The 17,719-nt window shown below is 36.4% G+C and overlaps 2 protein-coding genes across 2 annotated transcripts in view; both read left to right on the forward strand.

Moving 5' to 3' along the window:
* The first annotated feature begins 1,900 nt into the window (after positions 1–1,900).
* Positions 1,901–5,901, forward strand: LOC148957175 (uncharacterized). The gene has a single exon (XM_089115727.1). The coding sequence runs from the start codon at positions 4,170–4,172 to the stop codon at positions 5,772–5,774; it is 1,605 nt and encodes a 534-aa protein (XP_088971853.1). The 5' UTR covers positions 1,901–4,169; the 3' UTR covers positions 5,775–5,901.
* Positions 5,902–14,587: 8,686 nt separating this feature from the next.
* LOC135688332 (nucleoporin NUP188-like) overlaps positions 14,588–17,719 on the forward strand; it is a 48,907-nt gene continuing 45,775 nt past the window's right edge. The window contains exon 1 of the mRNA XM_089115745.1: positions 14,588–14,689. Within this exon, the coding sequence (XP_088971871.1) occupies positions 14,685–14,689 (5 nt within the window). The 5' untranslated portion in view covers positions 14,588–14,684. The remainder of the gene's footprint in view (positions 14,690–17,719) is intronic.

Genomic DNA, 17,719 nt, shown 5'->3' on the forward strand with positions numbered 1-17,719 from the left:
CCGTGACAAAACTGTCGCGGTTCGCCCTTGCGTTTACACGAGCACTGTGGAACCGTGACGATTTTGCTCTGCTAACCGGAACAGTTTTGACCCTGCTTTGAAAGCGAACGAATTTTGTACCGTCAGGGTTCCGTTTTTGAACGGGACAGTGTAAACACCTATCCGAGACGATTTTGTCACGGATTCACAAAGAGGTCTTTTGTATGGCTGTTTCAGGTAATCGAGGCTTTGATTGTGGCGTAACTACGTTCTCAAATTCTGAAGAAAAGGAAATTCTGAATAAAAGACGACCACAGAAAAGGCTTGTAGTGTTTCCCAGTCCAAGCCTTGATTGGACTTTGCAGTTTTGTAGTCTAAAATAACACTGAAAATTAAAGCCACCTTGTCTTTCGTCCAAGTAAAGTTTTAATCGGCCTTCCGCTCCATTTTAACTCACAATAAAAATTCGATTGTTGACTTCAGCGGCAAAATAAAAGCCTTGGTTGACTAAATACAGCTTCTTCTAAACAATGTTCTACCATTAAATTAAGGTCGTACCGGTACAGTGTAAACGGAACGGCTAAACGGAACAATTTGGAACCGCGACAGTGTAAACACTTGCGAACCGTAACGGTACAAAATTGTCCCGGGACAGTGTAAACGGGGTCTGAATATTATAAGAAAAACAAGTACAGCTTATTGTAATAAAGGTATAAATCATAGATGGAAGAAGATTTACACTCTAAAAAAAACTTGAAGGCCATGAGATTGGAAGCTATACAAATAATCATGATCAAGAGTGCGTGGTCCCTAAATGGAGTAAATAGCCATGTCTGCTTTCAGCGAAGATAGTTCTCACTATGTCCAGCATGTGTCATTATTTTTATTAATTTCTAAATTACCATTAAATCTGTACCATTTTTGGTACTTACCAATGTTTCGGAAAAATATATTCGTGCCCTTTCTTCATTTTGGCCCCCCCCCCCCCCGTTCAAACCTGCGTCCGGCGGCCCTGTGGAAGGATCATTTGCCAAAACTTGCGCATATCTATAATTGTAGACCACATTCTTCGACCGGATACCCACCATTCCAGCTCCTTTTTGGGCGTGTTCCTAAGCTGCCAATTGATATATTGTTTGACACATCTCGTTCGAATAAAAGATGTAACTACAAAGCATATGTAAAGGAGTGGCAGCTGACTTTGAAAGAGGCGTATGATATTCTACGGAAGAATGCTGCAAAAGCTACCGAACACAACAAACAACAATACGGCAAGAAAGTCAAGACATAAATATTGAATGCAGGAGATCGTGTTTTAGTCAGGAACTTATCTGAAAGGGGCGGACCTGGCAAGCTCTTTGCATATTAGGAAGACATAATCAACAGAGTTGTTCGCCGTGTTGGTGAAGATAGCGCCATTTATGAGGTTCAACCAGAGAAAGGAAAAGAAAGGACAAGGATACAACATCAAACACTGTTATTACCTTGTGACTTCCTGGAGTGCGAGGGACCCTTGTCGAATATTAAAAGGAGGAAAAAAAGGGGGTAAAACTATTCAAACGACATGAAAATGAAAGAGATAATGTCATTGGAGAGCGACAATTCAGATGACTCTGAAGACGAGTTTCCAATACTGGATACAATACAATTTTTCAAAAATTATTGTCATTTTTGTGTACGAAGAATTGAGTACACTATGTAGTGGGTCGCGGGGAACGCATACATATACCTATATATATATATATATATATATATATATAATAAAATAGAATATATACTAGAAATGAGACATGTTCTCTGTTACTCCGAGTTTCGTGCTTACGCACTCATCAGACAGACTATAATAGAAAAACCCCAAAACAAAAATGTAGCTGCGGCTTCTAAGGAAAAGAAACAACAAATTGCACCCCAGAAAGAAAAAGAGGACAAGTCTTACGCGGGCGCAGTAAAACGACCGCAACAGACGGCGTCCAACCAAAGTCGACCAATGAGCTTTGTAGATCACCTAAAAAATGTAAGAGCATCAACAAGCCAGAGCCAAAGAGACAGAACAACGAAAGTCCCTGGAATGATCAAAATTTTGCAGCGCCCGAAACAAAGAACGGAAGAGTCTAATCAAACAACACATGTTGAAGCAGAAACAACCGAGGAAATTCAAAACCGGAACCAAAAAAACGAAACCACGGCCTCCATGTATCATGGGGGCCTAACAGACATGCTTACAGCCCTAAACGAAACAACAAAGGCAATAACAGGATTCGAAAAGTTATTAAGAAGCTTGTTCGAACAATAAACGATCCGTTTGGACAGGTCATAAATTTGTCAAACTTTAAATTTTCCTTAAAGGAGAACTGACACGCAAAAATAACTTTGGCTTATTCGATGCAAAATTTGTCGCTGACTTCAAATCTGGAAAACGTTTTCTTCTTAGATTCGCCGTTTTTCTGATATTTGCACTTTTATCCGTCAAATACGTCACAGCCAGGACTCGGGAATTTCCCGAAGCGGAAACAAGATTATCGCCAGGAGTTGTTAAAATTCTCGGTTCACGTCACAAGTGACATGTTAACATTGCCTTTGTAAAGGCTTTCACCGCAACGGTGAAAGTACAAGTGAAGTTTCGTGTTTTATTGAAAATAGTCCGCGGTGAAAAGACAAAAAATTATCAGGCATTTCATTTATAAGTATATAGAAGCTAGAAAATCCTAGCTACATGTCTGCTAAGACGCTTATATCCACATAAAATTTATTTTCATGCCATGATATCTTCGAACCAGCATGCTTTGAAACATTGAAAGAACCTCTAAGCTTGTGAAAAAAGGAGTCGACTTTGTTTGAAAACTGATACCGTTTCTTCAAAGTTTTTATTTTTACAATTACAAAAAAAATCGCAACATGGGGGTGGGGGGAGGGGGTTGAAGCAGTGGCCAAAAGACAAACGAAATCTAGTGGAGACAGCGGTGAAAGCGATCCTGCAACCTGCTTTGGGTGCAGAAATATGAATTCAAGAAAAAACCTTGGTTGATGGGAGCTGCGAGTGTGACTAAATAATAATTTCACTGAACTTGATTATTGTATTTTAACAGAGATTGAGATACTAGGGAATAACCTAGTCTTGCAAAAAGACAATCCCCCACCCAAGTCAAAATTGCTTGCAAAAGAATATAATGCGCCAGTTGATATTCCTATGACAGCTAAACAGCATTTTCTTCGACTAAGAAATCAAGTTCTTTGACTAAGAGCTAAGAGCCTATTTCGTAAATCCAGATCTTTCGACTGCCAGGTAATTTATCAGTTCCCGAAACCCTTCACGTCCGGTGAAAATGGCATAAAATCCGCACAAGTTGACTTTTAACCCGCCTTTACTATTCAATATCACTATACAGTTAACGCGTTTAAAACATTGAAAAACAATCATAGAATGTTATATTAACAATTAATAACTTTCAGTTCCGTTTAGGGCATCATAGGAATTTCAGTAAATTAGGCCATACAGACAAAGCAGTCTGGACAAAGACGCCTCAATCTGAAATGAAATTCTAGTTTTACGATACCTGATCTCATTTAGATTGTAGCAATAGCATTGTTTTTAATAGAAATTCCATATCAGTTTGTACTTCCAGTCTGTTCTTTGTTTATAATATCGTCACTGTTGAGCCATGGGACGACTGTCTGCCCAAGCGGCAGCGCTGGTTGGTAGCAAAAACTCAGACGGCTGAAACTCTCCATTTGTTTCGAAATCAGTGTAATAAAACTCCGATTCAGAGTCCCAAACCATTGAAAAAGTCAATTATGTGTCAAAAATGAAAAATTGGCTCCTTTCACATGCATAAAATAAACATTTGTCCGCAGCATTTTGTTAAAGGTTTCTATAGAGAAACACAATACGTGCTGAGAACATGTCACTTGTGACGTCAAAGATGATCGTCCACTCGTGACGATTTTGGCCTCGAGTCTCAAGTTGTCGGAACAATTGTCGTTTCTCAACTTAAAACGCCTGTATTTCAAAAACAGTAACTGTGATTTAAAAAATTTTTTCGATCCCGGAATTTGCTTGTCGCAAACTACCGTTTTAGCCAAACTTATTTTTGCGTGTCAGTTCTCCTTTAAGTGAATTTAAACTATTAAACAAAAACCTCAACTTTTGTCCTACACCCTTACCTTACAAAACAAAAGAACTGGAAGAAGACATGAAGGAATTTTTTCGAAAAATCAAACTTAAAGCCCATTTTAACAACAATGAAGAAACACTAGAAGATGAAGAAGAAACTGACGAGCAACAAACAGACGAAGAAAGAATATTTAGGAAGAAAATTAGATGGACACCATACAATGTACATCATACAGTCGAAACTTTTATAGAAGCGGTAAAAAGCGATATTTACTCAACACCTAAGGTACCTCTACCCAAAAATAACCTCTCAAAAAAAGAAATAAAAGCCATGAATGATTTAAAACAAAGAACCGACATTATCATAACCAAAGCGGACAAAGGGGGAGCAGTTGTAATAATTGATGTAAAAGACTATATAAAAGAAGCAAACAGACAGTTAGGTAATACCCAGTTCTATTCAACCATTGATGAAGATTTAACCAATAAACACAATAAAATGATAAATGATTTAATCGACAGGTATATAGGAGAGAAATTAATACAATCTAAAATTGGAGAAGCGTTAAAAACAGCTAACCCTAAAACACCTAGGTTCTACATGCTACCGAAAATACATAAACCAAACAATCCCGGTCGACCGGTGGTAAGCTCAGTAGCTTGCCATTCTAGCAAAATCTCTAAATATGTAGACTACCACTTAAATCCAGTAGCACAGCGACTAAGTTCGTACGTAAGAGACACCACAGATTTTATTAATAAATTATCGTCAGTTAAAGACCTACCACATAATACAGTACTTATTTCCATGGATGTCAGATCCCTTTACACTAATATCCCTACAAATGAAGGCCTTGATGCTGTTAAACAAAAATTAAACGAGCCTACAAATACAAATACACTTTCAGCCTCTCCAATCGTAATACTTGAATTTCTAAAACTTATACTTACCTGTAACAATTTTGAATTTAATGGCAATAATTTCCTCCAAATCAAGGGTTGTGCCATGGGAACAATATGTGCCCCCTCTTACGCTAACATATTTATGGGGAAATTCGAAGAAGAATACATTTATCCATATATTGGGAATAAAGCTAAATTATATCTACGTTACATTGACGACATATTTATTTTGTGGACAGGCACCAAACAGCAATTTGAGAACTTTATATCTGAACTTAACGAAAAACATACCTCTATCAAATTTGATTATGAGATGTCAGCAAAAGAAGTCCCATTTTTAGACACGATCGTTTATATCGATAACAGAAACCATTTGCAAACAAGACTACATAGGAAACCCACAGACAGACAGAATTATCTTCATAGAGCATCTGAACATCCACTACCACTAAAAAATAGCCTAGCCTACAGCCAAGCATTAAGAATTAAGAGAATTTGCTCTGATAATGCAGAGTATGAAAATAACACAGAGCAACTTGTCAAAACATTTACATCACGAGGATACGAAAGAGCAATCATTGACAAACAAATAAAAGAGGTTGACAGCATTTCACGCGAAGAACTACTAAAACAAATTCTAAAAAGACAACAAGTAACAGAACTCCATTCATCACGACTTATAACAGAACCCTTCCACCTATTGGAAGTATATTACGTAAGAACTGGAACATCCTTAACATCAATCCCAAAATCGCGAAAAGCTTCAAAAATCCTCCCATGATGTCATACAAACGTAACAAGAATTTAAGGGATATCCTTGGGAGTAATAAAATATCCAACAATGAAGTAGCAAAATCTAAAAGCCGTAATGAAGAGGGTCATTGTAAACCATGTAATACTAAACAAGGCAATTTATGTTGCCAACAAGTTTTGAGCACATCAACTTTTAAAAGTAACCAAACCAAGCGTACTTATGTGATCCGACATAAGGTTAACTGCAAAAGTAAGTATGTGATCTATCTACTAGAATGTATAAAATGCGGTTTACAATACATTGGTAAATCAGAAACACAAGTTAATCTACGAATAAACAACCACCGTAAAGACTCAAGTAAACCAGCATCAATACCAGTTTGCCAACATTTTAACAACACTTCCCACAACTTCAATAATGACGCGAAATTTATAATAATTGAACAGCTTAAGTCTCTTGAAGGCGACAAGGAACTCTTAAGATCTCGACTGCAACGACGAGAAGACTTTTGGATAAAAAAACTGAAAACCCTAAGTCCGCTTGGGTTAAACATGGAACTTAATAGCCCTATATAGGGCAATACATTTCATAACCTCGTTTTCCCAATTCATTCGTGCATTTTGTCAAACAACAGACTTTATTTCTGGGGTGAGGTCTTACATCATATTAATAAACAATGAAACGTCACATTAGAATAGCCAATATTTAGATATGCTTTATGTAATTGGAATCAGTTGATTGCCATGAATACGACAGAAAGTCGAAACTAGTCGGCAAAATTTGCATTTTTACTAGTGTACACGTCTTTTCAACTGTACAATATATATATATATATATATATATATATATATATATATATATATATATATAGACGCTTTTCCGTAACTTTTTTGCTATGCAAGGCATGCTCGTTTCCCTGTAATTAGGGTACCGATTTCTATTGCTTGCGGCCACGAAATGATGTTAACTCAACGTCATTACGAAGTCAACGATGCAAAGAAGCATTGTAGTATTGCCAGAAGGGAAGTTGGCACGGCTTTTCGCGAAAACAATCAATCCTTTGTGGCATGATGTGATTTAAGAAACGGATATAGTGGCAATAAAAGTTTTGATTGGAATAAAAGTGTATTGCCATTGTCAATTTTGCCATTGTTATTCTTCGCATATCAGAGCCCTGTGCTCCTACCATGAAGATACCTCAGCACGTACTCTAGCGCTCCAACGTGCATGGAGCTGTGCACTTCGCGACTGAAAAGATCTTACAAATCGTGTCACCTAAACTAATACTTTGCAACGTAATAACACCACAATTTCCAATTAAAGCAATATCAAATCCTAAAAGCAAGTAAGCAAATAATAACTTTCTTTGTCGCAACAAAAAACTAAATTTTGCGGCTCAGCGTTTCTGCCCTCAGGTGCTGTAGGTGAAAGGTTCGAAGATCGTCGCATCAGTTAATATTGAAAGCTTTATAACGGTTTCCATTCCAAAAAGGAAGTTTAAAGTAGAACTACCCATGGGTGTAGCGGATGCTGTGAAACTACCTACAAAGCATCAAAAGAGTACCGGCATTCTTCGTACACAGCGACAGGATACCTATGTTCTTTTAAAAGAAAGGAATCCCCGGTAGCTGTGTTAGAACCTAACGAAGTTTTGCTAAAATTTTGCAACATACCTCAGCCACTATATCATGGTGTCAAGCGCAAATTGACTATTGTAGATGGCTGTCATTTATGTTTGCAGAGTAGTATCGAATCGGTGACGATGCCCATGGAGGGGATTAGCCCTGAAAATCTTATCCACCGGTCACTCCTTGAATAAATCTCAAAAAACATGTAAGAAAAGAATTGTTTAAGTCGCCATAAATCTCGACAAACCCACATTACACATATTTTCATACATCCCTTTTTATAAAAATCCTAACTCAAAACCTAGGTCCTAAAGTTCCTAATTTCTGAACCTCTATTAGTCGAATTGCGGTACCAAGACCTCCATAATAGCTCCTTGATTGCACAGGAACAATGAAATTAATTTTCGAAATTTACGCTAATTTTCAATCTGCGTAAAAGTACCATGTCAACAAAGAAGTACTTTTGCATTTGATATGAGAGAAGCAATGACTAAACTATTATTATTAGAATGCAATAAATTTTGCCCAGCCTTGATATTTTTGAGAAAATTATTTTCATTTGGAGTTCTTAAATACTGTTCTTAGAAAATGTTCTTAGATACATCCTTATTTTTTTTTAATTCGAGATGGTTTCAAGAAAAAAAATGTTTGCTCTCGAATATAAAACACCTTTTCTTTCTTGTCTCCAACGTCTGTCACTAGCGTTTGAGCATTTTCCCAACATCTGTCACTAGACTCTTCCCCTTCCCAATTTCTCCCAGAAACAATAATCTGTGTTCTTCTTAGAAACGTCGATTTGTCTTTCCTTAACGGTAAAGTATTTTGTTAAACTTGGTCAGGGAAATGCTTTTATAGCTATTTAGAAGGTATGATTTCAAAAATTTCCTTTCATCTCGGCCCCAACCATGGTGGGTCCTCCTACATCACTTAACGTGATTCTCAGCCCCCAGGTTCAATTTATTCAAGCTTTTCTCCGAATGGGGGAAAGTGTAAACTGATAAAAAATCCAAGTATTCGTAGATGAGGGTAGTCAACCCCCGTGTAATTGTGGAAGCGTTGAAAAAAATGGAGAATTTGTGACTGAGCATATAAACAACGTTGTCTTTTTTCGTCTTGATCACTCTTGTAATGAACAGCCTCAGGCCGTGCAAGGCTGTGGTAGCTGATAGCGATTCAATTCAAGTTCCGACCAGGGAACAAAAAAGTGGGTCGCTAAACTGCAGCCTAGCCGAAAAAGCTACCCCTCTACATTTGCCGGGGAAAAATTTACGTTTTTTTTATAAAAAAGATTTTTCAAGCTTAATTTCTAGAGTAATTTTTCGTACAAATCTAAGAGCCGCAAACAGAAACACAAACGGTTTGTAAGATATCTGGAGTGGAAAATCACCTATTTCCTACCTCGCCCCAACTGCCAAAGATGCCCATCCCCCAATTTACTCTTATCAAGCTTTCGATAAATAAACAAAGAAACATTTCAAGATTTAAGTAAATTGATATTTTGCGCAAATAAATCACCCAGGTATCACGTGGGAAAATTGTATTCTAAAAAATATTTTGTACTACCGGCAGTTCTGCCACTAAATGTTTTTAACTAATCTTATAAAAAAGCCTGCGACAAAATGTATAAGAGTTCACGACTGTTTAGATGGGAAATAATGAAAGATCTATAAAGGTGGAGCTTGAGATATATGAAAGTTTTCTATGTATAAACATTCTCGACAATTGTGAAAACACGGAAATTGGGCTATGATGATAGGTGTGCACTGTACCTACAAGTACTACCTCTGTATTTGCAATAAAACAAACTTTTCTTTGCACAACATCGTAAAATTTTCATAAAATTAACTAGCAGATACTTAACTTTATGCTTGGATGTCTAAGACTGCAAATTTTCCTCAATTTATTAAAGAACTGCTCATTCTCCTCAATGTTAATGAAAAATATCTTAAACGTCTTGGTCCAAATTTTCTGTACTGCAACGGATACCATTGCGAGTTAGGTTCAAACAGAATTCTAATGATATACAGGAGAATTTGTCAAAAGCCCCCAAGTCCATCTTTTTCAATTCATTGCGATATTGTTCAATCCAGTGTACAGAAAAATAATGCTGCAATTTTATGAATACCATATTTTATCTCTTTGAATGCATGAACCCTTTCGAACAAAAATAAATTCAAGCTGGCGATAACGACTCATTGTCGTCCAGATGTTGCAAAGCTTCTGCTCTTTTCATCTGTTATTATTATTTTTGTTAAAATAAGAAATCTTTGCGCAAATCAACCGATTTCAAATCAACGAAGAACAGTAATGTCAGCTGAGTAGAATTCGGTTCAAATGGACAAATAAAAAAAGAAATTTGTTATAAATTCCTTCTTGAGACGCAAATAGTTTTGATCAAACCAAAACCAAAGTGTTTCTTTCAGTTGAGAAAAAAAATTGCATGTAGATGTCACGGATCAATTAAAAAAAGGCGTAGCATTTGGAAACATTTTAGCAATTCTGCAACGTTCTTCCAAAGCAGAACTATCATTTAGAATATGGTCATAAAGCCACAGATTTTAATTACTAAAGCAAATCTCGCTGAAGTCGACCGGTACGAAGATAGATTTTATTTTTTTATCATTTGCCTTTTTATTCTTTATGATTTGCGTTGCAAAATTTATCGATAGGTCTTGAAAATTTAATTTCTTTGAATATTTGTTGCAATTCTGTGTATGACGCAAACCTATTTTCGTGCAAATGGGTCATGGAGGAACGTTCGGCCCTTAAGCCTGATTTCCATATAGCCGTAAGGCTGCCTGCGACTGCCTGCGACTGCCTGCGACTGCCTGCGACTGCCTGCGACTGCCTGCGACTGCCTGCGACTGCCTGCGACTGCCTGCGACTGCTTTCTGCCATCTTCCATCTTCCACCCTTACAGCAGCGCCGGCAAATGGAAACGTTCTGTTTTCAATTGCCTGCGGTATCGGTAACTATGCCGGTAACTAGGTAAAGTTTGAGCGGGAAAAACTGGCGGGCAAAATTCAACAACAAAGCCCTGTTTCAATTGGTTTTTGCACATCACATGATCCGTTTGAACAAAAGAATGCCGCAGGCAGCCGCAGGCAAGGCGTTTCCATTTGTAATTTGTCTGCCGGCGGTACCGGGAGGCTGCCGTAAGAGCCGGGAAAAGTTGAACTCGTTGCTCTTTCTGACCGCCAGAAACTTTTACGCTTGTTGTTTTTCAAACATTTTTTTTACATATGGTGAAAAGTGGTCTTTGTGCATCCAGTGATGTTAGCAATTTTATGATTGTTTTTTCAACATTGTGATAAACGATAATTTCTAGCTGCTGTTGTAAGTCAATTTTCGTTTCCTTCGCTACCAGCTCAACAAAAACCCTCACAACATTTACTTGCACATCGATAAAATAAATGTATTTGACGAATAAATATTTTCAAAAGGCAAAGAAACTTGCAGGAAAAATTCAAGAAAATTTAATCAAAAAAGGCTTCCCTATAAAATGGCTTTGAAGGTTGTAAACACATTTATTTACCAGCAGATTTGCAACTTCAAATCTGTAAATTGTAAATCCAAAACTTTCCGGATACTTTCGTGAGGGGAGTGAATTTAGAATATATAACTTGCAACAAGAATAAAGGCCAATATGATCATACTGGTTTTCCAACAACTGAACATGATTTTGCAAAATGACTTCTAAATTTATCATGCCTTGATCAAAGAACCTTTTAGCAAGTCTCATTACGGTTTCAAGGCTTCAAGACTGTCAACAAGTGGGTCTTTGTTACTTTTTAAAAAGTTTATTAAATTTATTAGATTTAAACTATTACCAACACTTTGGCCTTTTTTGGTTTCAAATTATAGACCAATGTCTAATGGCTTAGCAAAAGTGGTTTGAATTTCATTGACTGTGATGCTTAGGAAGAAAGTTCAGAAAGGGCCTAGGCATCCCGTGCGGTAGAGGAGGGAATAGGCAATTTTAAAGCCAAGTTTTTCTAGAAAATACAATATTTCCAGGTGATGCGCAAAATAAATCTAATCTTAGAATGTTTCCTTGTTTGATTAACGAAAGCTCATGAAGGGGTAAATTAGGGGCTGGGCATCTTTGGAGGTAAGAAAAAGGTGATGTTCCACTACAGATATTTTAAAAACACTTTGTGTTTCTGCTTAGGGCTCCTAGATGTGGACCAAAAATTTCTCTAGAAACTAAGCTTGAAAAATCTTCTTTATAGAAAAACGTTAATCTTTTCCCAGGCAAAAGTATAGGGGTAGGTTTTTCTCCGCAGCAACTGTGTTTTGGATTGTAACATTGAAGAATCCAGCCTGAAATGGAGGCAGGTGATTGGTCCATGACTTTTTGTAAACAAACCCGCTGATTGGTCTAGAACAAAATCACAGAATGTGCTCTTGTTTATATCCGGGGTTCGTTAGATCGGGATTCCCAGGGGCGGATCCAGACATTCGCAACATTCGCACTGGCGAATGTCAGATTTCCACATGTCTTTTGGTAATTGTCTGTTAATATCTTTCAGCATTGTGAATATTGTACTAGAAATGGCCAGATAATAAAAAAAGGTCCATAGAATACAAGAAATAAAAGTTTTGTTTCCTGCTCTAGTTGCTATGATGTCACCTTGTTGTTTACTTTTTAGGTTTTATTCCCTCGTTTTCGTGATTTAGAGATGATATATTCGAAAAAGGGCTCCCCCTTTTACGCATAAATTCACAGAGCACCAATAAGGTTTGATGCGAATGTCGAATGGAATTATAATATATTAAGCATGCGTGCGCAAACGAAGTAGTACTGAAAAATGTATGCCAAAAATTTGTGCGAATGTCAGTCCAGCTATGTTATTTAGCCATCTGAAAACCAATAGGAAATGTATATGGGAAAATTTTTTGCGAATGTGGCGAAGGTAGATGCGAACTATGTTCGGTAGCCAGTTGAGGGAGAGAACCTTGGAAAGTGAGCAGATTGAAACCTCGCTTCCACATCAACCGCCATGATTGTTGTTGGAAAGCTGTGGAGATATTTGCTTGCAGAAGAGGAGCAATTGTACTTCAGAGGGAGTGAAAGGAGTCAAATATAAGATGATTTTTAATTTGAATCAGCGGATTTCTTATGAAGATGTTCAAAGTTTGTCGAAGATTTTGGTTGATGGATGGAATTTGATAGATGGCAATATGCGAGGACAGTTCAGTTTGACCTAAAATTGTTGAACCAAAATTTTGCCTATGTTTTCATTTTCATGATGGAGGACGTTATTTAGACAGAGATTCAGACTCAAATAATATTTTGATGACTACATGATGCTTTTTAAGGTAAATAGCCATTTTTATGCAGGCTTTCAATCAGAACTTTTAGGGTTCGAGTCAGGTACATGATGTAACCGTACATCTTGATAATGATGATGTAGCATTCTGACGAATGATGCTGTTCTATAGATATCTTGATGAATTTGAATATGCTGGATTTTAGAGTTCTAAATATTTTTTATTGATAGATGTTGTTATTATCACAAACCTGTAAATAGTTTGACTGTGCTGGGGATTTGTTTTTGACTAAGATATTGCATTTTCTACGGCGTATTCTTTTCTTGTTAATTTTATGCTGTCAGTTTTGGAAAAATCTAGACTGCCATATTTGTAAATGAAAAAATTGTAATAGTATTTTGATTTTATTTGTCTGGTCATGCCATAAATATGGTAACCCTTTTCACGAGTTTAACCTCTAAAACTAGTAAAATTATTTGTGGATTCCACACTATAAGAGTATACCATTTGAAACTTTTGGTTCTGAAATACCCTTAAGATTCATTAATTTTTGTTTATTAATTTGCAAGTGACTGACAGTTTTCTTTTCTATGTAATTGTGTGTGTAAATAAATGTAAATATTGGTAGTAAATAAGTGCAATCAATGGAATGTTCCTAATGGGGGAATTACTACATTATTAATAAGAAATTCACAGCAAGTTGGTCCTGCCAAGTAAATATCTTATATAAATCCATATAGTAAAAGTTACCATGTTTGCCTTATTTTTTTGCCATTACTGACTTTGTTTGATGTACATTTTAAATTTGTATATAATATATTTATGATGTTCTTGTTATGGAAAGACAATGAATTGTTTTAAATTCTGTTACATTTGCTGTTTTACCAACACCTGAAAATACTAAAATTGTATGATGTGTATTGACCTAACTTATATTTTTGGCCCTGTTTAAGGCACATCACACAGCAGTTTAGATAGAAAGGCGAATGCACAAAATAAATAACAGAAAGCTCTGAGCCCCTAAGGTATTTGGTGTTGAAGTCAAACATTTGGGTGGATATTGCATTGAAAATTTCTACACTTAACACAGTATTTGATTGTTAAATAATATCATTGTATAAATAGAACTAAGATTCCTTTCTTTAAATGGCTGTTTTTTAAGTGAGTGACATAAAATGTTTTTCATGAGTTTTTCTCCCTGAGAAGGGGTGATACACACACCTAATATACCCTTATTTTAGCTCATCCTCTTTGTTCTTGACAATTTGTGATTCTGTGCCTAGACTTGTCATTAAATCATCATTAAGAGAGCATTTCAAATCTTTGCTGCTGTTTTTCCATCACAAAAGCCATGTAGGAAACAAAACATGCCAACACAACAAAAGCTTGATGAGTGTTTCTCAAAATTTTTCCAGAGATCCCTTTTCTTGTTCACTCAATAAGTAAAATGCCAAATTGTCAATGAAATCCAGACCTGGCTGTGATTCTTAATATTTGTCCTTAAATTTCTCAACCTTTGAGCCTCAATATTTTTATTTAATCTATGCTGTTTAAAAAATGTGTTGTTAGTTTCCTAATCCGAAAACTTAATATGAGGAAAAATACATCTTTAAGTGGAAAACTTCGATTCTGAGACTATAGTAAAATTTGACTGATTTTTTGGGCGTGGTCATATAGGCGTGGTCGAAACTTTGCGAATGTCAGATTTTTTTCTGCATCCGCCCCTGGGGATTCCACTGTAAAATCTAATCTTTGCAAATTTTCCAATACTACTCTTATTTGCCAGGACATAAATTTATGCCTACTTTGGTGTTATTTGGAGACAAACTACAACTTCATGGTGTAAACGAAATACAACTTTCATGTTCGATTTAGATTGATGAATATCAATCGAAATCTCGACATCTTTTCTCTGCTCTTTATCAAACCGAGGCCATCTCTCTAGATGAATACCATACAAGCGCGCGTGTTTTCCCGCGCCATCTTGATAAGTAAAATGCTGTAGCTTGTTGAAAGATATTATTCTAAAGAAAACATGATGTAAGTAAAAACTTGCGTGCGACATCGATTGTTTAGATTAATTCGATCAGTCGATGATTCACTGCAACTGTTGATAATTAATTGCAGCAGTTTGTTTTGTGGCTTTATTTTATAAGTGCTGATTGCTAATGATTTTATATCCGTTATTCTTGCCCAGAGTCACGTCGCCCCTTATGGAATGATTTCAGTAGAAATTGCTTTCATCAGCTTTTTAGAACTTTCTAATAAAATCAACGTACTACACATTCTTTGTTGTAAAATCTGTTTTGCACCATACAATCTCAATATTTACCAATAGTCTGATATCTTTCTTACTTTCATTCTTACATCTGAGGCTGCAGAAAACATTATTATACGACAATTTGCAATCATCTTCTGGGGTGCTCGTAAAATCTAAGTCGCATTTTATCATAGACCTGTGTTAACATGCACATGTTTCTAAAGTACCATTTTCGAATGAAAAAATAAGTTAAATTTTTAAACAAAAGGCTTTCCAGTTAAGACAAGATTTGTGCCCTTTATCTTCTGATCTACACTCGTAAATTTGGTGTCTTCTGCAAGAAAAGTAAAGGGGTCATGAAGGAGCTCGCCATATTCCTGAAATTGGGCAACATTGACATTTTAGGCTATACTATTTAAGTCCATGATAATAAGAATTATGTAATAAAGATTTAGTACAAGTTGTGTGTGAGATATCAGATGTTCAGACATTCATCATTCTAAGAAGCTGCCTTTTTTATGTGAATGCCTTTGCCAAGGGATGGGCTGCACTTGTGCTAATTTATTCCTAGGAAGACCCAAAAGTTATTATTTTTAGCCAGTTGGTAACATGGTCTGTTTGTCAGCTAGTTGCAACACCTTCTGCATGCTCAAACTAGAAGCCCTTTCTCTTTGCTTAGTTGTCAAACGGACCTTCACTTGACTGGGCTTCATGCGGCTTCATGCCTGCTGTAATCACATTCTTGTTCACTAATTATTAATTTGTATAATTTTCTCTCTTCTCTCGACTCCAGGCTTCATTTGAAAAGAAGCCCTATTTCGCCATGTAAAAGTTGCATCCTTGCATAAGATGCACCCTTAATTCCATGTTTGAATTCTGAAAAAATAGTTTTTACAGTGTTTTACCGTGTATAAGATGCAGTCCCTTTTCTCAGTTCTTGTAAAGCATGTATATTTCAGTGAAAGAATGAACTCAAGAATACCATAGACACTCACTCTGTGGAGGAAAATTGTTCAAACTGTAATGTTTCAAATATTTAGCTACGTTCAACTATCACTTTTAAAATCATCAAGTAGAAAGTTTGAAATCATACAATAATCAAAATCATCATTAACATTTATTGGTTTTAAGATCCATAAAGTTCTTGTCTGTCATCTGTTTCAATCACAACATTCACAATAATTATAGGGATGGGCCCTCCAATTGAGAGACTGCAGGGTACAACCCTACCATTTGGGAGTTAAAAGCTTTTGTCAGATATTTTGCTATCGGGGCTGAGAATTCCAATGTTTTTAATAAATTTCTGCTAAAAGTACGATTATTTAAATTAAGAGTACGGGTGCTTCAAATATCATAGTACCTTTGTCTATGAAATTAAATTTTGCCTTCAAAAGAAAAATGATGGGACAGTCAATGCTACCATGTATAAGACGCACCCTCAAACAAAGCCAATTATAATTCGAAAAAGGTTTGGTGTGAAAAAGCTGCAAGAGGGATTAAGTGAAATTTCAAAGGGGTGCTCAAGCCCCAAGGTTTACATGGAGGTTTACAAGGTTTACAAGCCCCTAGTGGTTTTGCCTCTTAGTATATTGGTAGCATTTTGCTATCTCTAAAATAGGTGATGTTTCACTCCAGATATTTTACAAACTGTTTGTGCTTCTGCTAAGGGCTCCTAGATTTGTACCAAAAATTACTCTAAAAACTAAGTTTGAAAAATTTTCTTTGTAAAAAAACATAAATTTTTTTCCCAGGCAAAGTATGGGGTATAGTTCATGCTCCACAGCAACTGTGTTTTGATTTGGAACACTGAAAAATCTACCTTGAAATGGAGACAGCAGTCCTTTTCGTGAGCAAAATTACGCGTGTGTGGCAAATCGCACATGTAAACAAATTTGCGCATGCGATCGCACTTGTAAGAAAATTTGAAGTACAAACTTGATAAAATTGGTAAAAGGAGCAAGAAGGGAGAAGCCACTCGAATACGTGCAAGAGCAAAACTCAATTAAATCAATACATAACAGATTTTGTTGACCTTAGCAGCCATCTTTCAAAAGTCGCCGTCACTCTCCAAAGTTACAAGAGCAAGTAAAAATTGTTTCCAACAGCTACTTGCTTTCAGGGCCTAATTACGTTTTGACAGGAAATCAGTTATTACACTTAACATGCTAATGGCGTCTTAGCTGAAAGACCAGACGCTAAGTTGAAAGGAGCATAGAAAGCCAAACATCACTTCCGAAAATTTGAAAAATCATATTGTGGTCAAAAGTGCGAATCAAGTAACAAAGGCAAGGATAAACAAACATGAGACCATGGGAAATTGATGTTAAAGGGCCTCTCCAGCAAAAAAAAATTTTTTTATTTACTAAAAAGTTAGCATCTGGTGCGTGTATTATGACAAAGTCATTGTTTTTGCAAATTTCCAATTAGTTTAGGAGTTATAAGGCTTTAAAGTTGCACCTTTCCGAGAAAAAAGAAGACAAAAGCCAAATCAGTTTGGTGACATTCTGACGTCACAATGTGCGGCTCTCGTTCGCCATGAATTTCGTATATCCTCCACCGAAGCGTGAAGGACTCATGGTCACGCGTTGATAACTGCATCCAAATCTACAGCAGGAGCTTTTTAGGATCGAAAAATATTAAATGTTTACAATCATTCTAAGTCTGCGTGTCGGAATGGGTTCATGCTGTGTCACGACTTTGTTTTGATCACCTATGTAGGCCCATAAAGCTATGGCTTCCTGTTCCAGCTCTTCCCTCGCTTATAATTAATCGAAATTGACACTTCCGTTGTTCTCCAGAAACGATGAACA

This window comes from Rhopilema esculentum, unplaced genomic scaffold (genome assembly GCF_057945365.1).
Source record: "Rhopilema esculentum isolate cy_ngs unplaced genomic scaffold, ASM5794536v1 HiC_scaffold_36, whole genome shotgun sequence".
Taxonomy (NCBI): domain Eukaryota; kingdom Metazoa; phylum Cnidaria; class Scyphozoa; order Rhizostomeae; family Rhizostomatidae; genus Rhopilema; species Rhopilema esculentum.